Source organism: Theropithecus gelada, chromosome 10 (assembly GCF_003255815.1).
Source record: "Theropithecus gelada isolate Dixy chromosome 10, Tgel_1.0, whole genome shotgun sequence".
Lineage (NCBI taxonomy): Eukaryota > Metazoa > Chordata > Mammalia > Primates > Cercopithecidae > Theropithecus > Theropithecus gelada.
Window position 1 is genome coordinate 96,630,696 of NC_037678.1, and position 21,927 is coordinate 96,652,622.

The window sequence follows — 21,927 nt, forward strand, 5'->3', positions numbered from 1 at the left end:
TTTTTTTTTTTTTTTTTGACATGGAGTCTCGCTCTGTCGTCCAGGCTGGAGTGCAGTGGTGCAATCTCAGCTCACTGCAAGCTCTGCCTCCTGGGTTCACGCCATTCTCCTGCCTCAGCCTCCTGAGTAGCTGGGACTACAGGCACCCGCCACCACGCCTGGCTAATTTATTTTGTGTTTTTAGTAGAGACGGGGTTTCACCATTTTAGCCAGGATGGTCTTGATCTCCTGACGTCGTGATCCGCCTGCCTCAGCCTCCCAAAGTGCTGGGATTACAGGCTTGAGCCACCGCGCCCAGCCCTAATGGTATCTTTTAAACAGCTGACATTTTAAATTTTGATGAAATCCAGTTTATTCGTTTGTTCTTTTACGCTTTGGATGTTGCATCCAAGAAATCTTTTCCCATCCCAAGGTCACAATTTTTTTTCCTTTTTTCTTCTGGAAGTGTTACAATTTTAAGCTTTATACTTTGGTCTATAACCCGTTTTTTTATTCTGTTTTGTTTTTGATTCTTTGTTTGTTTTGAGACAGAGTCTCGCTCTGTCACCCAGGCTAGGGTGCAGTGGCGTGATCTCGGCTCACTGCAATCTCCATCCCCTGGGTTGAAGTGATTCTTTTGTCTCAGCCTTCCAAGTAGCTGGGATTATAGGCGCAGGCCACCACACCTGGCTAATTTTCATATTTTTAGTAGAGACAGGGTTTTACTGTGTTGGCCAGGCTGGTTTCGAACTCCTAACCTCAAGTGACCTACCTTGGCCTCCGAAAGTTTTAGGATTACAAGCGTGAGCCACCGCGCCCAGCCTGCGATCCATTTTGAATGAATTTTCTATATGTTGCAAGGTGTCAATCCACCTTCACTTTTTCTTGGGCATATAGATATCCAGCTGTTTCACTACCATTTTTTGAAAGGACTGCCCTTTGCTCTGTCAGCTTTGCATTTTTGTTAAAAAGTAGTTGTCAGTGTGTATGTGGGTTTATTTCAGGACTCTGTTTTGTTCCATTGACCTGTTTTTCTCTCCTGAATGCCAATACCATATTTGTATGTAGTGTATGTAACTTTTCTAATAATTCTTGAAATAGATAGTATTAATGCATCTTATTTTTGCTGTTGTTTGTATTTTTTGTAGAGATGGGGTTTCACCGCGTTGGCCAGGCTGTGTTGAACTCCTGAGCTAAAGCAGTCCACTTGCCTCATCCTCCCCATGTGCTGGGGTTACAGGCGTAAGCCTTGGCACTGACCCAATGTACCACTTTTTTTTTGAGATTTGTTTTGGCTATGTTAAGTCCTTTGCTTTTGATGTGAAATTTGGGAATAGGCAGGGTGTGGTGGCTTACGCCTGTAATCCTAGAACTTTGGGAGGCCTAGGTGGGCGGATCACTTGAGCTCAGGAGGTCCAGACCAGCCTGGGCCCGTGGTAAAATTCCGTCTCTACAAAAAATATAAAAAATTAGCTGAGTGTGGTGGTGCATGCCTGTAGTCCCAGCTACATGGTGGGCTGAGGTGGGAGGATCACTTGAGCCCCAGAGGTCAAGGCTGCAGTGAGCTGAGATCACACCACTGCACTCCAGCCTGGGTGACAAAGTGAGACTCTCTCTCAAAAAGAAATTAGGATCAACTTGTCGATTTCTACAACAAAAATCCCTGTTAGCACCTTGATTGAGATTGCATTGAATTTATATAAAAATGTTGGGAGAATTGACATCTTAGTGATATTGAGTCTTCTGGACTATAAACAAGGTGTGTCTTCCCATGTATTAATGTTTCTGTCTTCTATTTCTCTTAATAATCTTGTAGTTTTCAGTGTACAGGTCTACCATGTCAGCGTTTCATAGTTTTGATGCTAAATGGTATTTTAAAATTTCAAATTCTGCTTGTTGCTAGTAAATAGAAGTACAATTGATGTTGAACTTGTATCCTTCAGCCTTGCTAAACTGTGAGTTCTCATGTTTTTTTTGTAAATTACATCAACAGTCATGTGTTCTATTAATAAAGAGTTTTACTTCTTCCTTTCTAATCTGAATGCCTTTTATTTCTTTTTCTTGCCTGATTGCATTGGTTAGAACTTTCAGTGGAGTACTAAATATATGTGGTCAGAGAAGACCCCCCCATCTTGTTCCTGATCTAAGAAGAAAAACAGTCTTTCATTATGATGATGTTAGCTCTTAAGGTGTTTGTAGATGCCCTTTATTGGGGTGAGGAAGTTTCCTCCTATTCTTAGTGATATGGTTTGTCTGTGTCCCTACCCAAATCTCACCTTGAATTGAAATATTCCCACATGTCAAGGGCAGGGCCAGTCGAGATAATTGAATCAAGGGGGTGGTTTCCCCCATATTTTCCTGGTGTTAGTCAGTAAGTCTCACGAGATCTGATGGTTTTATAAATGGGAGTTCCCCTGGACACACTCTTTTGCCTGCCAGCATGTAAGACGTGACTTTGGTTCCTGTCCATTTGCCTTCTGCCGTGATTGTGAGGCCTCCCCAGCCGTGTGGAACTGAGTCAATTAAACCTCTTTCCTTTTTAAATTACCCACTCTCCAGTATGTCTTTATTAGCATGAGAACAGACTCATACACCTAGTTTACTGAGAATTTTTTTAAAAATCAGAAATGGATGCTGGATTTTGTCATATCTTTTTTCTACATCTGTTGAGATGGTTTTGTCTTTTAGTTTGTTAGTCTGGTGAATTACAGTGGCTGATTGATCGATTGAGTTTTCAGTGTTAAACCAACCCTGCATTCCTGGCATAAACCACACCTGGTCATGATATATTATCGTTTTTGTAGGATTTTATTTGAAATTTTTTTGTAGAATTTTTGCATCAGTGTGCATGAGAAAGATTGGTCTGTGGTGTTCTTGGGAAAATAGTCCCTCCTTTTCAATTTTTTGGAAGAGTTTTCTAAATAGAAAAAAAAACGTTCTGTCACTCAACAACACAGAAGACTTCTGTGACCAAATGTGTGGGGGTTTTCCCCACATACCAAGCTCTGCAGTGGACACCAGGTGTGTCCTCTACTTCTACTTCAGTTCCAACACTACTTGGAGATAGCGTCAGATCCCACAGGCTCAGGGCTCAGTCCAAGACTGCCCTCCCTGCAGACACCGTTGCAAGTCTGGGCCTCTGAGATTCTGACCAACTAGCTTCAAGTTGGAGTTCCCATGATCCCCTCTTTGGATTCAATTAATTTGCTTGAGCAGCTCATGGAACTCAGAAACACTTAAGCTTACTGGTTTATTATAAAGGATATGGTACAATATGCAGGTGAAAGGATCCCAATGGAAGAGGTACATAGGGGAAGATGTGGGGAAGGCACATGGAGCTTCGATGCCCACCACCCTCCAGGAGCCTCCATATGTTCAGCAATCCGGAAGCTCTCCAAACCCTGTCCTTTTGGGCCTTTTATAGAAATCTCATTAGATAGGCATGATCGATAACCAAGCAGAGAAATGATTGGACAAAAAGGGTATGATCTAATGCTCATAGTCTGAGTGGCGCCATCCAGCCAGGCCCGTCTGCTCAGGTTCTTAGCCCCTGCTGCAGTCCTTCTTTCAGAGTATGGGGCAGCGCCCCTTCCTATCAGAGAATTTCTTTACAGCCAGCTCCAAGCCAGAAAGGCGGGAAGATTCTTGCCGGGGAGAGAAAAAGAAGCAGGTGAAAGGAGGGCAGAAGGGCAGAAAGAGAGATTGTCTTCCCTGAGGCCTAAAATGCCCCAGCATTACAACAAAAGACTGCAACGAAGGCCATGGGAGTTATGAACAAGGAGCCATGGATGAAACCAATATATCTATCATACGTTTTACATACATGGTATTATTTATTTCTTACATGTTTACAGAATTCATATTTAAGCCATCTGGGCCTGAAGTTTCTTTGTGGGAAGGTTAACCACAGTTTTGGCTTAATAAATACATGGCGATTTTGGTTATCCATTTTTTTCCCAAATGAGCTTTGGCAATTTATGTATTCTCCATTTTATCTAAGTTACTAAATTTATTTATATAAAGTTGTTCATGAGCTGGGCACAGTGGCTCACGCCTGTAATCGCAGCACTTTGGGAGGCCAAGGCAGGAGGATTACTTGAGCTCAGGAGTTTGAGACCAGCCTGGGCAACATAGTGAGATGTCAGGAAAAAAAAGAAAATTGCCAGGTGTGGTGCTGTGCACCTGTGGTCTCAGCTACTCGGGAGGGTGAGGCAGGGGTTGGAGGCTGCAGTGAGCTATAATCATGCCACTGCACTCCAGCCTAGGCAACAGTGAGACCCTGTCTCAAAAAATAAAAGTGTTCTTCATAATACTGCCTTATGATGCTTGTATGTCTGTAGATTATAGTGATATCACCTGTAGTGGATATCACTTCTCATTTCTGATATTAGTAAGTTTTTTTTTCTTTTATTCTGACTGGACTAGAAGTTTATCAGTTTTACTAATCTTCTGAAAGAACGTGCCTTTGGTTTACTTTCTCTATTTGTTTTCTATTTCAAGGGTCAACAGATGTTTTCTGTGTATTAGGCTTTCTGGGCCACATGAGCTGTTACAGCCGCTCTGTGTTACTGCTGGAGCACGAAGCAGGCATAGGGAATTGGGTGTAGGGAATCTGTGACTGAGTGTGGCCGTGCCAACCAAACTTAACACAACCGCTCTAGCCTGCAGCATGTCATGGCCAATCTGTTCTGTTCCTTGGTTTCTGCTTTGATCATCGTCGTTTTCTTTTGACTTTGGGTTTAATTTGCTCTTCTTTGTCGAATTATTTAAGGTGGAAGCTGAAGTCGTTGACTTGAGGCCTTTCTTCTATTCTAAGCTGGGTGTTTGGTGCTGTGACTTTTCCCCTAAGTAATGCTTTCACTCTAGCCCACAAATTTTGATATATTGTGTTTTCATTTCCATTCAATCCAGAATATTTCCTCATTTCCCCTCTTATCTCTTCTTTGCCTCATGGGTTATTCAGCAGTATGTTGTTTCCACATATTGGGGGATAGATTTTTTTTTCAGGGCACATGTAATAATTTAATTTTTAAAAATTTTTCATTTTACCTCATTTTATTTTTTATTATACTTTAAGTTCTAGGGTACATGTGTACAACGTGCAGGTTTGTTACATATGTATACATGTGCCATGTTGGTGTGCTGCACCCATTAACTTCATCATTTACATTAGGTATATCTCCTAATGCTATCCCTCTCGCCTCCCCTCACCCCACAACAGGCCCCGGTGTGTGATGTTCCCCTTCCTGTGTCCAAATGTTCTCATTGTTCAATTCCCACTTAGGAGTGAGAACATGCGGTGTTTGGTTTTCTGTCCTTGAGATAGTTTGCTGAGAATGATGGTTTCCAGCTTCATATTGCGGGACAGATTTCTAATTTAATTCCATTGTGGTCACAGTACATACATTGTATGGCTTGAATCTTCGTACATTTTTGAGATTCGTTGGCCTGGAATATGGTCTGTCTTGGTAAGTGTTCGGCTGCATTTGCTTCTGCTGGTGTCGTGTGGTGGGTTCTAGATGTCAGTAGATCGATAATGTTGTTCAGGTCTCCTGGTTACTCCAATGTCATTACTCCAGCCTCAGACAGAAAAGCCCAAGTGAATGAGTAAGTGTACTCCTCAATGAGTTTTGACAAATGCATACACCCGTGTAACACAAACTGTATTGGGACTTGTATTTTAATAACTGGTAGAACTAGTCCCCATACATTGCTCTTCTTTCTTCGGAGTTTTCCTAATTGTTTTGTTTGCTTATTTAGTTTATATGTAAAAACTTTAGAATGTCTTGTCTAATTCTGGGGTTGATTGGGGCATGGAACATCTGTATTTTTATTGGGACTAATTACATTTATCAGTAAACTCTGAAGAACCAGTCAACTTCATGTTGCCAAATCTTCCAAAGAAACGAACTTTCCATCTGTTCCAGGCTTTATCTTTCCAGTGTTGTGACATTTTTCTCCTGCAGAAAGGAGAAGACATGCCAGCTTTGGGATGGCGGATGCCCCAGGAAGAGGGCGGACGCTGAGAACAGAACAGGCTCCGGCCCTCCACAGTGCTGTGGCAGGATATTATTCTTACTACATATGTTGATGGACACATGGGTGTTTCTTATAGAACTATTTTCCTGTATGTTTGAAATATTTTATAGTTTAAAAAATTAACAAACTTAGAAGTCAATTTTAATAGGAAAGAATTTATTGCAAATACAGTGACTTTTTATATTACAGCAGTACATTCCAGTCAGCCATATGGCCATAATTTGTATACATTTCAAATATAAAACTATACTTTTTTTTTTTTACATATAGTACAATTTCCAGTGTGATGACATTTCAATGGGAAAAAGATTGTGCATTTGCAATAAACACTATCATCCCTGAGTCCACAGATAAGGTCCCCGGAGAAGGGGCTTCCCCTCTTTTCTTGCTGGGTTGACGTTCCCAGCGAGGGAAGCCTTTCTGGAATGTGTGTACACACCCGCCACCAAGCGTTCTAATAACCTAAGCTCAAAGCAGAACAGTGAAATGGCAAAACTGTACAGAGCCCTGATTTTACATTTCAATCTGACGGCCGGGTCAGAAGTGCCACATGGAAAGTGTTGTCCTTAACTGCTCACTTAGCTGCTCCTTGCTGACAGCTCCCAGAATCTGCCTCCAACAAGTGGCAAAACGGGGAATTTTGCCAAGGAAAATTACTCAGGACCGCTAATAAAAACACAGGCTTTTTCAACATGCATATTCCCCCAGCCCCCGACCCCGATCTTGCCCAGGGCAGGGCATTAACTGTCTGGGGGGTGAACAAAGAATCCCAATCCTCAGATGTCCCAGGACTCATGGCTCATGACCCATGTAAAACTAAGGCATCACAGTGGCTTAATTTAAAAGATGTGCTTTCGAATGAATCCTGGAAAACAATCCGTCTTTACACAGAGAGGGCTGCGGGGGCAATCCTACTGACGAGTTTGTTGAGAGCGCGAACTTTTTCTTCCAAGATGCGGCTTTGTTTCTCGGCGCCTCGCTGCTTCTCCTCGGTGGCCTGAAGTGCTCTCACCAGGTGGGCATTCTCCACGTACAGCTCCTTCAGCAGCAGGTCGGACTTCGTGTTCTTTTCAAACTAGAGACGGGAGGAAGCCAATACTTTGCATGAGGCCGGTGGAGAAACGCTACAGATCAGCCTGCTGTCTTTTATCCTCCCACATTTATGCAAACCATAGTTTTGGGCTCTTAGAAATCTGACCCAAGGCCGGGGGTGGGGGCTCACGCCTATAATCCCAGCACTTTGGAAGGCCGAGGTGGGTGGATCCCAAGGTCAGGAGATCGAGACCATCCTGGCTAACACGGTAAAACCCCGTCTCTACTAAAAAATACAAAAAAAATTAGCTGGGCCTGGTGGTGGGCGCCTGTAGTCTCAGCTACTGGGGAGGCTGAGGCAGGAGAATGGTGTGAACCCAGGAGGCGGAGCTTGCAGTGAGCAGAGATCGCGCCACTGCACTCCAGCCTGGGCAACAGAGCGAGACTCTGTCTCCAAAAAAAAAACAACTGACACAAATACTGCATTATAATAATAAGTTTTGTTACCCTGGCATGAGAGGAAATTGAGAATCTGCTGGGCTATGTGGTGGAGAAAACTTGAGGCAGCTTTGTGTCATGAAACAAGGACTTCAGGGACTTCAGGCCAAAATGGACAGTCCTCAAAAGGCCCTGGGATGGTTGGAGTGTGGAATAGGTTCATCTGCGTGTGCTCTCCTGGCTGTGATGTCAGCAGGGCCATGAGCCAGGGGAAGCAGGGGAGGAAGCAGCCACAGGACAGGCAGTACTGAGGCCCCGAGCTGTGGCTTGGGCTCAGGGCCAGGGCAGGTGTGCAGGAGCCACAGGATTTAACCAGAAGTCAGGTGTTACTGGCCAGACAGGCAACTGAGGACTGTGGGTGTGTGCCAGGGAGAAAGGATGAGAGGGACTGGGGGCACCAGCAGGGGAGGGAGCTGGACAAGGACGGTGGCCCCAGGGAGGGACTGGGCACCTTCCACAAATGCCTTGTCTAGTTTGGGCTGAGCTCGGGATCCCTCACGTAGACCAAACCATACTGGATCACGATGGAGCACAAATACTTCTCCAGGTTTTCACATTTCTCTTAATATCTCCTAACAACTGAATGTGGTCCGCGGCCAGGCCTCTTCTGTGTGTGCACCCCACACCCGTGGGGTCCACCCACACCCTGTGCCATCAGCCCTCGGGGCACAGCATTGCCGCACGTCAGTTCCCACCTGCTGAGTTAGACTTCGAGCATCCATAGATCAGGTGAGCTGTGGCACCTCATTGTTGGTCTTTGCTCCTTATAGCAGCCCAAGTGACTTTTTCCCTAGTATGGTTTCTTTTAAAAGATAGATCTTGTCATGCTTTTACTTAAAATCTCCCAATGCCTTCTAACTGCCATTATGATAAAACCCAAACCCCTGACCTTGGCTTCCAGGACACACATGACAGGTGCTGCCTACCTGAGCCCTACCAGTTCACACCAGCCATGGCGACCTCCTCCATGGCTGTGCGCTGCCTGGAATGCACCCTCCTTGGGGTCCCCCAGACATGTGGAGATGTGTCCATCTCCCACCGAGTGAGCCTTCCAAATGCCACCTGGCCTTTGCCGGGGACACAGCTGGACCTTTCTGTGCTGGTCACTGGGCATCTGTCCAAATGCTGCGCTCTTCAAAGTGGCCTTGACCACCCCACCGGCTCCCTCCACTTCTATTGTCTCATTTTCAGAGCATTCATCATGGCCCGAGGGCATGTATGCTCTATGGAAGCATCTACCTCTGTCTCCAGAGGGTCAGGTCCGGGATGTAGGCTCAGCCCTGCTCATCTCAGGTCTACCTAGGAAAGCCTCGACCGGAGGTGCTCGGGCACGCCCGAATGACTACAGGAACAAATGAACGGATGAGTCCTGTCTGAGTGTATGTGAACACCCACAGGACAGATCTTAAAACCATTCCCGAAGGAAAATAAATGCAATGTGCACCTGCAGTGTAGGGTATGCATTTAGTTCCCTGGACTTCCGTGACAAGACAGCCTTTTCCTGTATTAGCTGCCTGCACACCCATAAAAGTGGGGAGCGCTCAGAAGAGGACGCGAGCACGAAAGCAGCAGCACCCATCACTCACCTGCTCCTTCAGCTCATCCACTTTCTCTTGGAGGAGCATTTCCATATTCTTCAGAATCATCTCCGCCTCTTCTACCCGCTCTTCTGTGGCTTTCAGCTGTTTCTCATGTTCTTCCTGCCATAAAAGAAGGTTGCAGGTGGCCAGGCTCACGCCTGTAATCCCAGCACTTTGGGAGGCCGAGGCAGGAGTTCAAGACTCACCTGGCCAACACGGTGAAACCCCATCTCTACTAAAAAAAAAATACAAAATTTAGCCGGATGTGGTGGTGCGTACCTGTAATCCCAGCTACTTGGGAGGCTGAGATAGGGATTCACTTGAACCCAGGAGGTGGAGGTTGCAGTAAGCCAAGATTACACCACTGCACTCCAGCCTGGCAACAGAGTCAGACTCTGTCTCAAAAAACAAAACAAAACAAAAATATGTTCTGGCCCAGACCACACAACTTTCCTTTCTCTTTGTCGTTCAGGGAGACTCAGCAGACTCATTTGTCCTCAGAGAACTGGTCCTAAGATTTTAACCATAAATAACTCCAAAGTGAGATTTCCTCACTGTGTTACTGTCTTTTTCTAGGAGGATTCTCCTGAACTTTGTCAATAATGTAGCATCACTTAACTTTAGCTTGACCCCTTTGTGTGATGTTACAAGGTTATTCTTCATTAGAATTTACACTTTACAAACATCAAATGTTACCCACTTTTCAAGTCGTGTGCCAATTCCTTTTCCATAAGGGTGTCCCCTGCCCTCTGGCTCCTGATCTCTCCTGAAGTCTGTCCCTGATGAACTATGAACTATGTTGGGAATATCAGGCGTGAGTTATTCCCTCAGCCTTTTGAATTAAACTCTTGCACAGGGCAAAGCGGTGCCGGGGCCTTTTCAAGTGCTCTAAAAGCGCCAACCCATTGATGCCTCCCGATAAGCCTTGAGGTGGACGCCACTGCCAGCAGGACTTGACAGATGAGAAACTGGGGCACAGAGAGGTTCGCTTGCCCAAGGTCACTCAGCTGAGAGGTGGTGGGCGGGATCCCACCCTCCACAGTCCATGCTCGGAGCCACTGTCTCCCATCGCCTACCACCTGCACGGTCTGTGGCACCTGCTGGGCCCAGTCTGTCACCCTCTGCTCTCTGCCCTTGGCCTCCGGTCCCTGCTCCCCTGGAACATGCCAAGAATCCCCTACCCCAGGGCCTCTGCTGCTCCCCTGCCAAGCCGCTCCCTCACCTCCTTCAGGTCTCACCACCTCAGGGGCCACCTATGAGGCCTTGTCTGGCCACCCTGTTTAAAACCACGCTGCCCCTCTCCCTACAGCCCTCCTCTCACCATCTGACATGCTACATACGTGACTCACGTATTCACACTTGGGCAGCTTCTGGGTAACTGAGGACCGCTGGGCCTGCCTCACCCTCCTCCTCTTGTCAGCCGCCTCTCGCTGCACCCCCACTCACCCGCTGTGCATCCAGGTGCCTCCCAGCCTGCTCTCCCTGAAGGCTGAGCAGGCGCTGCAGCTCAGCCACACGGTCTTGGGGCACCAGCCGGCTCATCTGCTCCTGCAGCTGCCGGACCTCCTGCGAGTGCTGGGCCTGGGCCTGCCTCAGCCTCAGGTGAGCTCCTTGCACCTGTACGGAAGAGGGGACACAGCTCTGGTGGGGCTGCTGAGACGTGGCACAGAGGGGCACCCTCTCCATCCAAGGACACCCCCACCTGCAAGGACAAGGAGGGCATGTGCTCCTGAGTATGCAGCAGCACCTGAAGATTTAGAAGGAGCCCGTTTCTTTGGAATTCGGACAGCCAGGCTGCTGTCAGCCAGCGCTTCCACAGGGCTAAAGTGCAGAAAACGTGTCCATCACCCTCAAAACGGTGACGCTGACTTCCTGTCACACTCAGATTCTGCTGCGTCCAGTGTTAGCTTTCAGCGAACCTCACTGGGGCCTGATTCTTTTCAATGACCCACACCAGTCCTTTCAGCGGAGACTCCACACTCTGAAACAGGGCTACACTGGCCACAGACTACCCAGACAACACGGACTGCTGAAGGGAAGGTGGGGCCGGGGCTGGAATCCTTGGCAGCGCCTGGTTTCCTGGACGGCACCGTCTGCTGGAGTCGGGCTGAGTTGTTACGGTAAACTGTGCACCACTATGCCAGCCCCTTTAATGAAGCAGCTCGAGGCAAGATCCAAATACAGTTTACATCCAGCCAACTGGAGGCTTCACCAGGATTTCTTTGGCACCCTGTAAGAACCGGCCACGCCACCCCTTACTCACTTGAGACCCCACAGACGGCGTGGGAATCACACTCCATCGGGGTCACGTTTGGGCCGGGCCTGGCATCACCGCACGGTGGAGGAAGAGGGAAGGCAACGCCCTGCGCCCGCACTGCCAGGCCTGGCTTCCCTTCAGTAGTCCCTGCACTGACTCCGCTGAGCTGGGGGCCCGTCTTGGGGGGCCAGGTCATCACTGTAAAGCTCACCCTTCTTCAGGACGGGGGTCACCCCAGAGAGACACCACCTGCACCCCACATTTTCCAGGCCCTGGGGGGCAGCTTATGGTTTGAGACAGAAAAGGAGGGAAGAACCAGTTCTAAATTGCATCTCTACCAAATGCAGCCTTCTCCCGAAGGCTCATTTCAGACGGTCACTCTGGCTGCTGTCCCCCAGACCTGCGGGACTCCCAGGCGTCAAGCACATCTACCCACCCAGGAAGGCTCTGGCCCGCACCCCGACTCCCTCGGCTCTGATGCTTACAGGTCCTCAGACTGCACCACCCCCCACCGCCATCCTGGGACCGAACCCCCACGAATTAAGCCCTCCATAGCATAGCCTGGGTCCAGCCCAAGGGGGGTCTCTGCCCATGGTGGACAGCCTGTAAACATCTACTGAACAGACAGCCATCCAGTGCTCTTCATCTCCTTCCTCAGCAACGTGAGACGGGCCACGTCTACAGACCCTGACAGTCACAGGGACAGGGAAAGACGTCCCCAGGGGAGCACTGGAAACAAGGACATTTGTGTTCTGGGTGCTGGAGTGAGGCAGAGCCTCAGACGGGGCATCATCTCCCACCCTGAGTGCAGCCACCCTTCCTGTCCTTCCCGTGGAGAGGGCCCTGTGGGTCCCCGTCCCTTTGCCCTCTGAGCTCCCCTGGGAGACCCTCCACCCTCTGAGCTCCTCCATGAGGCCCCATCCCTCCTGTCTGCTCTGGCCTCTGGGGCCTTCCTCCTGAGCCACACATGGGCATGACAGTGACTGCCCTGGCTTCCCTCCCACATGGAAACGGTGACCACATCAGCTTCAGGCCCAGCCTCTTGTGGCCACTCTTAGGGAGCCCTGTCTGCCTTTTCGAGTGTCCTGAGCTAGCCTGGAAGCCCCCAGCTTCCTGATGCTGACTGGAAGCCACTTGCTTTGGGGGAGCGTCTTCCTCTAAATCATGAGGAAGAAGGGGTGACCCACATGGCTGCAGGGCAGACTCGGTGAGGTGCTTCCTGACTGAGAGGCTGGTGGCAGGCATGGCCTCAGGGGTGTGGAGTGCTCTCCCTTGGCCCTAGCGGTGCCTCCAGCGCCAGGTGCTAAGGAAGTGCCGGCCTTTTCAGGTGGTCTTACTCCTCAGCCTCAAAGGACTCGAACTGGCCCAGGCAATTTTCCAGGGTTCCTTTTAGACTCAAAAGTAGAGAAGGGTGCCCCAAATAGGCAGAGCACCTCTGGGAAACTGACAGACTGTAGCTGCAAGGTCAAGAGCCTATGGGAGCCCCAACAGCATCCCAGAAAGCTCTGGGGTCCGTGCCCAGCTGACCCCTCTGTGTCTCAGGACGTCTAGGGGGTGCCTCTGCACAGGGCGCCAGGGCCAGCACTGGGGGGGACTGGATGCAGAGGCTCAGCCAAGCCTCACAGGCAGGCGGGGAGAGACCCTTTCCCACAGCCCCCTTTCCTCTCTGCAGCCCCCAAGCTTCCAAGTGTGCCCTGCACCTGTGTCCACACTGGGCACTCGCCCTCGGGGCACCTTTGGCCGTCACACACCTGCTCTTCTCTCCCTTGACCCACCCCTCCACAAGCATCCCCTGAGCCGGCTCCCCTCCCTGAGGCCCCTGCTCGGCTGCCCCTGCACACACCTGTCTGTCCCAGACCACGAGCTCCTGCCACCGTAGCCCAGCCTCCCGTGTCTGCACCTCCTGCGCCTCTCACCTGCAGGGCCAGCAGGTGTGGCACCTGGGGCATGTACAGAGGCCAGTGTCATGCATGTCCATGAGTGCCTATTTCACCTCACCCCCAGGGCTGGAGCCTGCTGCCTTGGTTCTGATGACACAGTCCCCAGGCTTGCCTCTGGCTCCTCCATTCTGTGGAGGGCTCACCCAAAGGCATGGTGACCGCACTCCTTCCCTCGGGAGTAAACTGAGTCACCACTCTTCACGGGGCTTGCTCACAGTCAAACCAACTCTGCACTGGGAGCAGCTTTTTCCTGGGCCCAGTAAGCACCTGGACAGCTGTGTCCAGGCCAGCTCAACACCTTCTCTGGGCTGGAGGAGGCCTGGCAACACCGTTGGCACTGTGGTGATGCTGCTCCCGGGTGGGACTGGACGCAGTGCCTCCAGCCACCACTCATACCCACCTGGCCTTGACTTTCTTCAAGGGCCTGGGTCAGCTCTGACTGTGACAGTTGCAGGCTCTGATATTCCTGATTCAGGCATTCAAGTTCAACTTTAAGTTTTTGGATTTCGTCACTCTGTTTTTAAAAAATCAATTGCACAAGTCAAGAAGTATCTGAAGAGTCTGGTATGTAATTCGTGCAGAAACCTCAGAAAATTACAGAAAAGAAAAAAAATTACAAAATTTAAATCCCCATGAACCCACCAACCAAGGCCGGCCCTGTATCCTGCAGCCAATCCCCGGCCCCTCCTCTACACACACGCATCCCCCTGGTGAGACAGTGTTGGGCGCGCCACGCACTGCAGGAAGCACCTTCTCCTCACCACAGCGGGAGCGTTTCCCAGGGCATTAATTGTGATTTGAAAACATGCTTTTCAATGGCTGTGCTGTGATCCAGTGACTCCCTCAGCTTCTGTTGGTGACTCGGCTGATTTCATTTCTGCTTTGCTATTATAAACAGCACAGCAAGGAAAATGCTGCAGCTGCATCCTTCCACAAGGCTCTCGGGAACATCCCCATAGGAGTCATGACGTCAAGGCATGTGGACTTTCTTCAGCCTCTAAGTGTATATTTTGCCAAACTGCCCTCGGGGAACTTTGCACCAATTCCCTCCTCTGTCAGCAGCATGTAAAGCTATTCTGCTATTTTCTTTGGGATTTGCCAACACAGCACCGTCCACCTATTTCTCCAAGGCATGCTTGGGAAGCCCCTCACTTCCCTCCAGGCTCCTTAGCGCCTGTCCTGACCTGTTTGCAGCCGCCTCCGCACCCTGCGGCTCCCAGCCTCCAGCACAGCCCAGGTGGAGCTGCCGGCGGCTGAGGCCACCCACCTGCTGCTGCCCGCTGCATGCCACCTCCTCCAGGCTCTGTGTTAACAGCTGAATGGTCACACGATGCTCCTCACTTTGGGACTGGTGGGTAGAAGCCTCCTGTCCCAGTTGAAGAACCCTGTCATTGAGCTGGGATAATTGATCCTTGTAGTTCTGATTCTAGGGGGAACAAGTTTTTAAATACATAAGAAAAAAATGTTTTTAATTTTTATTTTATATATATATTTGTCCATCATTGGCTATATTTTTATTAAGTAGTTTTTTGCTTTGTTTTGTTTTTCAAGACAGGCCCTCGCTCTGTTGCCCCAGCTGGACTGCGGTGGCACATTCATGGTTCACTGCAGCTGTGACCTCCTAGGCTCAGGCGATCCTCCCACCTCAGCCTCCCAAGTAGCTGGGACCACACGCACACATCACCTCTCCCACCTAGTTTTGTTTTTTGGTAAAGACAGGGTCCCTCTGTGTTTCCAAGGCTGGTCCTGAACTCCTAGCCTCAAGGAATCATCCCATCTCAGCCTCCCAAAGTGCTGGGATTACAGGTGTGGGCCACTGAGCCCAGCCCCACCTTGCCCCCTAAAATACTTTTAAGCCAGCAGCTCAATTCATATCATTGTAATTGCTCTCAACCAGGTACAACTTTGCTCCTGAGGAAATGTCTGGCAATGTCTCTAGGTATTTTTGGTGATCACAGCTGGAGATGGAGGAAGCTGCTGGCACCAACGGCATGGGGCACTCGACACCCTACAACGCAGATCAGCTGGCCCCAAACGTCACCAGTGCCGAGGACAGGAAGCCCTGCTCCGGCCCCTAGGAGAAACACACACACATCTAGGCCAACAGAGCGGAGTAGATGCCATGACCATCCAAACCACTGTTTGGAACACCTTTCACGTTTTTCTCATTTCCTCCACGATTTTTTAGATATATTTAAAAATATATGGCAATTTTAACAAAAAAGCAACCTATTTAAACTTGAGGTATATGAATCCCTAAGTCTCCTCTGATCTCCGTCACTGAACACACAAGCGTAGCTCTTGGCAGGGTACATGGGTTCAACAAATGGTATGTTTTGCTTTTTCTCAATAGCATCCCCCATAGATAGTGGATTTCAGCACACGTTCAGCGGGTGAACCTGTGAGGGCACCGTGCAGTGAAACAGTGGCAGGAAAGCGGCCCTGCGGTCTGGACCACGGAGGCTCTGCTGTCTGCAGTCACCTGTCAGGAACATCTTCATGCAACCACATTTCTACTTGTTTTTTCCCACCGCAGCTCTTGGGGGTTCGGAGCGATGTCCTCTGACCCACTCTCAGCACAATCGACCACGTACACGTCACCTTCCCAGAGTGATGCCAACAACCACTGCCTTTGCTTTTATAGGTTTTACAGGCACATAAGAAAACTGGGACGTTGTTTCCATTTGGATTTACTCAAGATTAGGGAGTTCGGCCGGGCGCGGTGGCTCAAGCCTGTAATCCCAGAACTTTGGGAGGCCGAGATGGGTGGATCACAAGGTCAGGAGATCGAGACCATCCTGGCTAACACGGTGAAACCCCGTCTCTATTAAAAAATACAAAAAAACTAGCCGGGCGAGGTGGCGGGGCGCCTGTAATCCCAGCTACTCGGAGGCTGAGGCAGGAGAATGGTGTAAACCCGGGAGGCGGAGCTTGCAGTGAGCTGAGATCCGGCCACTGCACTCTAGCCTGGGTGACAGAGCGAGACTCCGTCTCCAAAAAAAAAAAAGATTAGGGAGTCCACGAATTTTTCTCATGCAATTCCTTGCAAATTAACCTCACCTCATCCCTTCCCTCGAACCTCGAGCCTGAAGTTAAGAGAAGCTTCCACCACAACATAAGCATGTGGCAGTTATGTCTGGTATAAAGCTCACGTGTTCTATTACATTCTATTGTGAAAATTAGAACTGTTTTAATACTGACACACATTCACCTTGCCCTCTAAAGACAGCCTTGATTTCATGAGTAGAAATGGAATCTTCCTTCAGTTCTTGAGATAAACACAAAGTGGATTTTCTTCTATTCACCTTTAACATTTAAACTCTTCATTTGGTGGCTGGGTGTGGTGGCTCATGCCTGTAATCCCAGTGCTTTGGGAGGCCGAAGTGGAAGGATCACCTGAGGTCAGGAGTTTGAGACCAGCCTGGCCAACATGGCGAAACCCCCATCTCCACCAAAAATACAAAAATTAGCCGGGCTTGGTAGCGCACACCTGTAATCCCAACTACTTGGGAGGTTGAGGCAGGAGAATCGGTTGAACCTGGGAGGCAGAGGTTGCAGTGAGCTGACATTACACCACTGCACTCCAGCCAGAGTGACAGAACAAGATTCCATCTCAAAACAAACACACACAAAAAAAACTCTTCATTTGGAAATAATTTCAGACTTGAACAGTTGCAAGACTAGAACATGACCACGGAAACCCACCTGCCTTCCATCCCAGCTCCTAGCCAACAACAGCCCCCAGAATCTGCTTTGCCCCCCTATACACACAGGCGCACACATGATGTCTTCCCTCCTCCACAGCTGCCTGCCTCCCGGGGACAGCAGCTGTCACACGGCTACTGTGCAGCTACTGCTTCAGGACAGTGGCTTCCATGTCCCCACACTTCATTTTGTCAACGAGCCTGGCAGCATCCTTCCGGGCACAGGATAGGGCCCTGTCCTGTTGTTTCAGCCTCCTCAAATGTGCAATGTCTCCTCAGCCTCTGTCTCTCATAACTTTGACAGTTTTTGACAAATACAGTTCCATCCCCTCCCATTTGGGGTTTGTCTGGTGCTTCCTTGTGACTCGGGTGACAAGTTCCTGGGCAGATACTGTGCAGGGAGCTGCATCAGGAGGCAGAGATGCTATCTGCTCCTGGTGGCGTTCACGCTGGCCACCTCTTAACTTCGAACTTGCACTCATCTGGCTCTCACTGCAGAAGCCAGCATGAGATGTCAGCAGTTGTCTCCTGGCCGTGTGTTAAAACAAATGACATCTGTGTCAAATATGTTCACCCTGCATCTGCTCCAGCCTTTAGGCCTAATTTCCAGTTTACAAGACAGACAAGTGACATACGACCAGAGTAGCCTACACTCTCAGAAAACAACTGGACAGATCCAGAACGTGGGATGGCCCATGGGACCACTACCTGGGCTCTTCCAAAAGCCAGTGTCATGGGGAAAAACAGGTCTTCCAGATCAAAACACCAGAGCGACCCTGCAGGGCATGTGTTGTCCAAAGAAGCCTCCAGCAGCTTCTCCCATCCCACGTCCTCTTCTGCAATGTGACCTGAACACTTACCCAGCAGAGAAGCCTCTCTGCAGCTCCAGGGACTCGGTGGGAATAACGTGGAGTGACTTCCGAGGAGGGCCTGGGAGCCGTGCCTCCCACCAGCTGCCCTGGAACACTAGCTCCCTGACACCCCCCATGACACTCTCTCCAGGTCCAGCCCCATGAGGAGAGGCCCCAGACAGACATGAGCAGAAGGAGTCCCCAGATGACTCTAGCCCTGGCCATTAGGTAACCCCAGCTGTCCAGCCTTCCCAGCTGAGGCTCCCGCATCACAGAGTAGGGACGGCTATGCAGGCTGTTTGTCTGAATGCCTGACCCACAGGTGCCATGAATGCACTCAAGTGGCTGGTTTATGCCAATAAGTTGATCTGACAGCTAAACACGGCTGAACAGAGGCACAGTTACACACAACGTGGCACCCCCAGCTGCATCCTACTGTCAGAAAACTTACTGTACAGGACACTTTTTAATAACTGGAGAAATGAGAATATGGTCTGAATACTGATATGAGGTAACTACTGCTACAGCATTCCTTCAACGTGGCCAGGCAGGAGATGCACTTCCTTTTAAGAGATGCCTGTTGAAATATTGAGGAGTGGAGTATCATGACATTTGGAACTTATTTTCTATTTTTATTATTATTAGAGACAGGGTCTCACTCTGTCACTCAGGCTGGAGTGCAGTGGTATGATCTCCGCTCACTGTAGCCTCAACCTCCCAGGCTCAAGCCATCCTCCCACCTCAGCCTCCCCAGTAGCTGGGACTATAGGTACATGCCAGCACACGCAGCTCATTTTTCTTTTTTTGTGTGGAGATGGGGTTTTGTCATGTTGCCCAGGCTGGTCTTGAACTCCTGGGCTCAAGTGATCTGCCCACCTTAGCCTCCCAAAATGCAGGGATTATAGGTATGAGGCACTGCACCCGGCCTACAACTTATCTTCAAATGGTTCAGAACACACACACACACACACACACAAGTGAAATATATAGATATGAACAGAACTAAAGTGCAAGTGGCAATGTTGATAACAGTTGCATTAATGTTGTGGTAGGTTGGTATATGGATGATCACTGTATATTGTTTCAACTTTCCTGTGTTTAAAGTTTTTCATGATAAAATTTTTGGGGTAAGCAGGGTACACTGGCTCACACCTGTAATCCCAGCAATTTGGGAGGCCGAGGCCGGCGGATAGCTTGAGGTCAGGAGTTCAAGACCACCCTGGCCAATGTGGTGAAACCCTGTCTCTACTAATAATATAAAAATTAGCCAGGCATGGTGGTACATGTCTGCAATCCCAGCTACCCAGGAGGCTGAGGCAGAAGAATTGCTTGAACCTGGGAGGTGGAGGTTGCAGTGAGCCAAGATCGCACCACTGTACTCTAGCCTGGGTGACAGAGTGATAATGAGTCTCGAAAAAACGAAAAACAAACAAACAAAAAAAACCCCAAACTTTAGGGAGTGTCCAGGCACCGTGTTTGACACCTATAACCCCAGCACTTTGGGAGGCCGAAGCTGGAGGACTGCTTGAGGCCAGGAGTTTCAGAGCAGCCTTGGCAACATAGTGAGACCCCGTCTCTACTAAAAATACAAAACATGAGCTCAGCATGCTGGCGTGTGGCTCCCCAGGCGGGTCATCTCCACAAGCAGCTGGGCCTCGGGCCAGTGCAGAGCCTCAGGCACTCACAACACAGACAGTGCCTGCCTGCCGGTGTCTGTGAGAAGCTGCTCACAGTTTCTAGATCAAAACACCAAAGGGACCCTGCAGGGGATGCCTGTGGTCCCAACTACTGCGTGCCACATGATTCTGAACATCCTTGGGATCACCAGCAGATCTGACTGGGGCAGGGGTCTTCATAGCCACACTCAGTTCCTGACTTCGATGACACCTGGGGGCCAGTCAGCAACTCACTCTCAAGTCTTTTAGAAGAATGTTCTCCACTTCCTTTTGTAAGTTTAAAACGCTTTCAAAATAATAAAAAAAAAAAGAAGGGTGGCATGAGCTCCATGCCGGGCATCGATACATCACCTGTCTGGTGAGCACCTCCATCTCAGAGCAGGCCTTTTCCTTGTCTTTCTTTAAAACCTCAATTTCCTTCCTGTTGAAGAAGCACAATTAACAGTGATACCACTTGTGACCAACCAGTGCCTTCTTTCCTGGTCAGCACCCAAGGTAAGAGCAGCATGCGGGTTTGCAGCCACAGCACAGACGCCCACACCTGCCCCTGGCATTCTCCAGCCCCTCTTGGTCCCTACTGTTGCCGCTGCTAATGATGATGACAATCCCGTCCTCCGTGGTTTATCCCAAACCATGAAGACTTTAGGAACGTGAAACTGTCAGATTACTAGAGAGCCTCTAATAATCTACACTGCCAGCATTGTAAGAATGCAAACCCTGCATGACATTCCTCAATCAAATACATGAATATTTCTTTTGTAAAACATGTAACAGTTCACACTCAGCAGAGTGAACAGAGACTGAAACAGCCTGGCATCTCCGGAGGCATGCCATCAGCGGGGTCCTGACAGACTCAGAAAACCCAGAGAAAAAACGGTTTCTAAAGGAAAACAAGCTTTGAGATTTCAGAAGTGCTGTCATGGAAGGGCAATCCTTGGGTACCTGCTTGGGACTCGCTACTTTAATCACCGCGGCAATTCTGTCATTTCAGAATTACTGCCTATGAGAGCTAAGCTCACCTTGAGATGCATACTTGGGGAAAAAAAGGCCAAACAGTTGTCCTTGGATACGGCTACAGTAGTGACAGCAGAAAGCCACCCTCCCCAGAACACACATTCTCTTCAGTCCCAGCCCTTCCCCAGCTGCACTGAGGGGACACTCCTGCGGTGTCCCCTGACTCTCGCTGATGAATGCCCCCTGCTCTGTCCCGCTGACTCTCACTGACGGGCGCCTCCCTGCTCAGTCCCTCGACTCTCACTGATGGGTGCCCCCCGTCCGGTCCCCCAACTCTCACTGGTGGCCTCCCTGCCCTGTAACCCCTGACTCTCACTGGCCGGCACCCCCTTGCCCTGTCCCCTGACTCTCACTGGCGGGCGCCCCCTTGCCCTGTCCCCTGACTCTCACTGGCGGGCACCCCCTTGCCCTGTCCCCTGACTGACTCACTGGTGGGCGCCCCCTTGCCCTGTCCCCTGACTCTCACTGGTGGGCGCCCCCTTGCCCTGTCCCCTGACTGACTCTCACTGGTGGGCGCCCCCTTGCCCTGTCCCCTGACTGACTCTCACTGGTGGGCGCCCCCTTGCCCTGTCCCCTGACTGACTCTCACTGGTGGGCGCCCCCTGCTCTGTCCCCTGACTCTCACTGGTGGGCACCCCCTTGCCCTGTCCCCTGACTCTCACTGGTGGGCGCCCCCTGCCCTGTCCCCTGACTCTCACTGGTGGGCACCCCCCTACCCTGTCCCCTGACTGATTCTCACTAGTGGGCACCCCCTGCCCTGTCCCCCGACTCTCACTGGTGGGCGCCCCCCTGTCCTGTCCCCTGACTCTCACTGGTGCCCCCACCCCCATCCTCTCTTGCCTCAGTGCTCAGGTTCCTGACCCTCCCCACACACGTCCCCTCCCCCAGCTCTTGTTCACCGAAATTGATAAACCAGCAATGACCCTCCGAGGAAGGCAGAGCTGAAACTGTTATCAGGAGAGGAGCCTAGGAGCACCTCTGACCCCTACAGACACTGTTGTGGCCTCCCCCAACCCCTAAGTGCGACGTGGAGCATCTCCGTGCGGTGAGCAGCGCCCGTGCTGGTGCTGGGGCTCTGCTCGCAGTCCCGACCATGCTGCGGGCGCCCTGCCCCACTTCCCACACCAAGGAGCTGGGGTGTTCAGGTGCCGCCCACACGAGGAAGGAGACCAGAGCCTCCCACATCTGCCGAGTCCTTCAGAAGTTAACAAGGCTCACAGTTTAGGGTTTTCTGGAATGTAGGGCTAATCTGAGAACACTTCCCATGGTCTATATGGAGACTGCATAAGGTCACTCTATGGAGGGCAAAACGCACCCCCAGAAGGTCTGGGTGGGGGCGTGGCCCTTACCTCTGTGC

At 50.2% G+C, this 21,927-nt stretch overlaps 1 protein-coding gene across 1 annotated transcript in view; it reads right to left on the minus strand.

The window, feature by feature from the left end:
- Nucleotides 1-6,153: 6,153 nt before the first annotated feature.
- NINL (ninein like) overlaps nt 6,154-21,927 on the minus strand; it is an 82,177-nt gene continuing 66,403 nt past the window's right edge. Inside the window, exons 18-24 of the mRNA XM_025400150.1 lie at nt 21,920-21,927; nt 19,908-19,977; nt 14,593-14,751; nt 13,726-13,839; nt 10,575-10,745; nt 9,135-9,248; nt 6,154-7,093 (exon numbers count right to left, since the gene is read on the minus strand). The exon at nt 21,920-21,927 is cut by the window's right edge and continues 97 nt beyond it. Of these exons, the coding sequence (XP_025255935.1) occupies nt 6,902-7,093; nt 9,135-9,248; nt 10,575-10,745; nt 13,726-13,839; nt 14,593-14,751; nt 19,908-19,977; nt 21,920-21,927 (828 nt within the window). The 3' untranslated portion in view covers nt 6,154-6,901. The remainder of the gene's footprint in view (nt 7,094-9,134; nt 9,249-10,574; nt 10,746-13,725; nt 13,840-14,592; nt 14,752-19,907; nt 19,978-21,919) is intronic.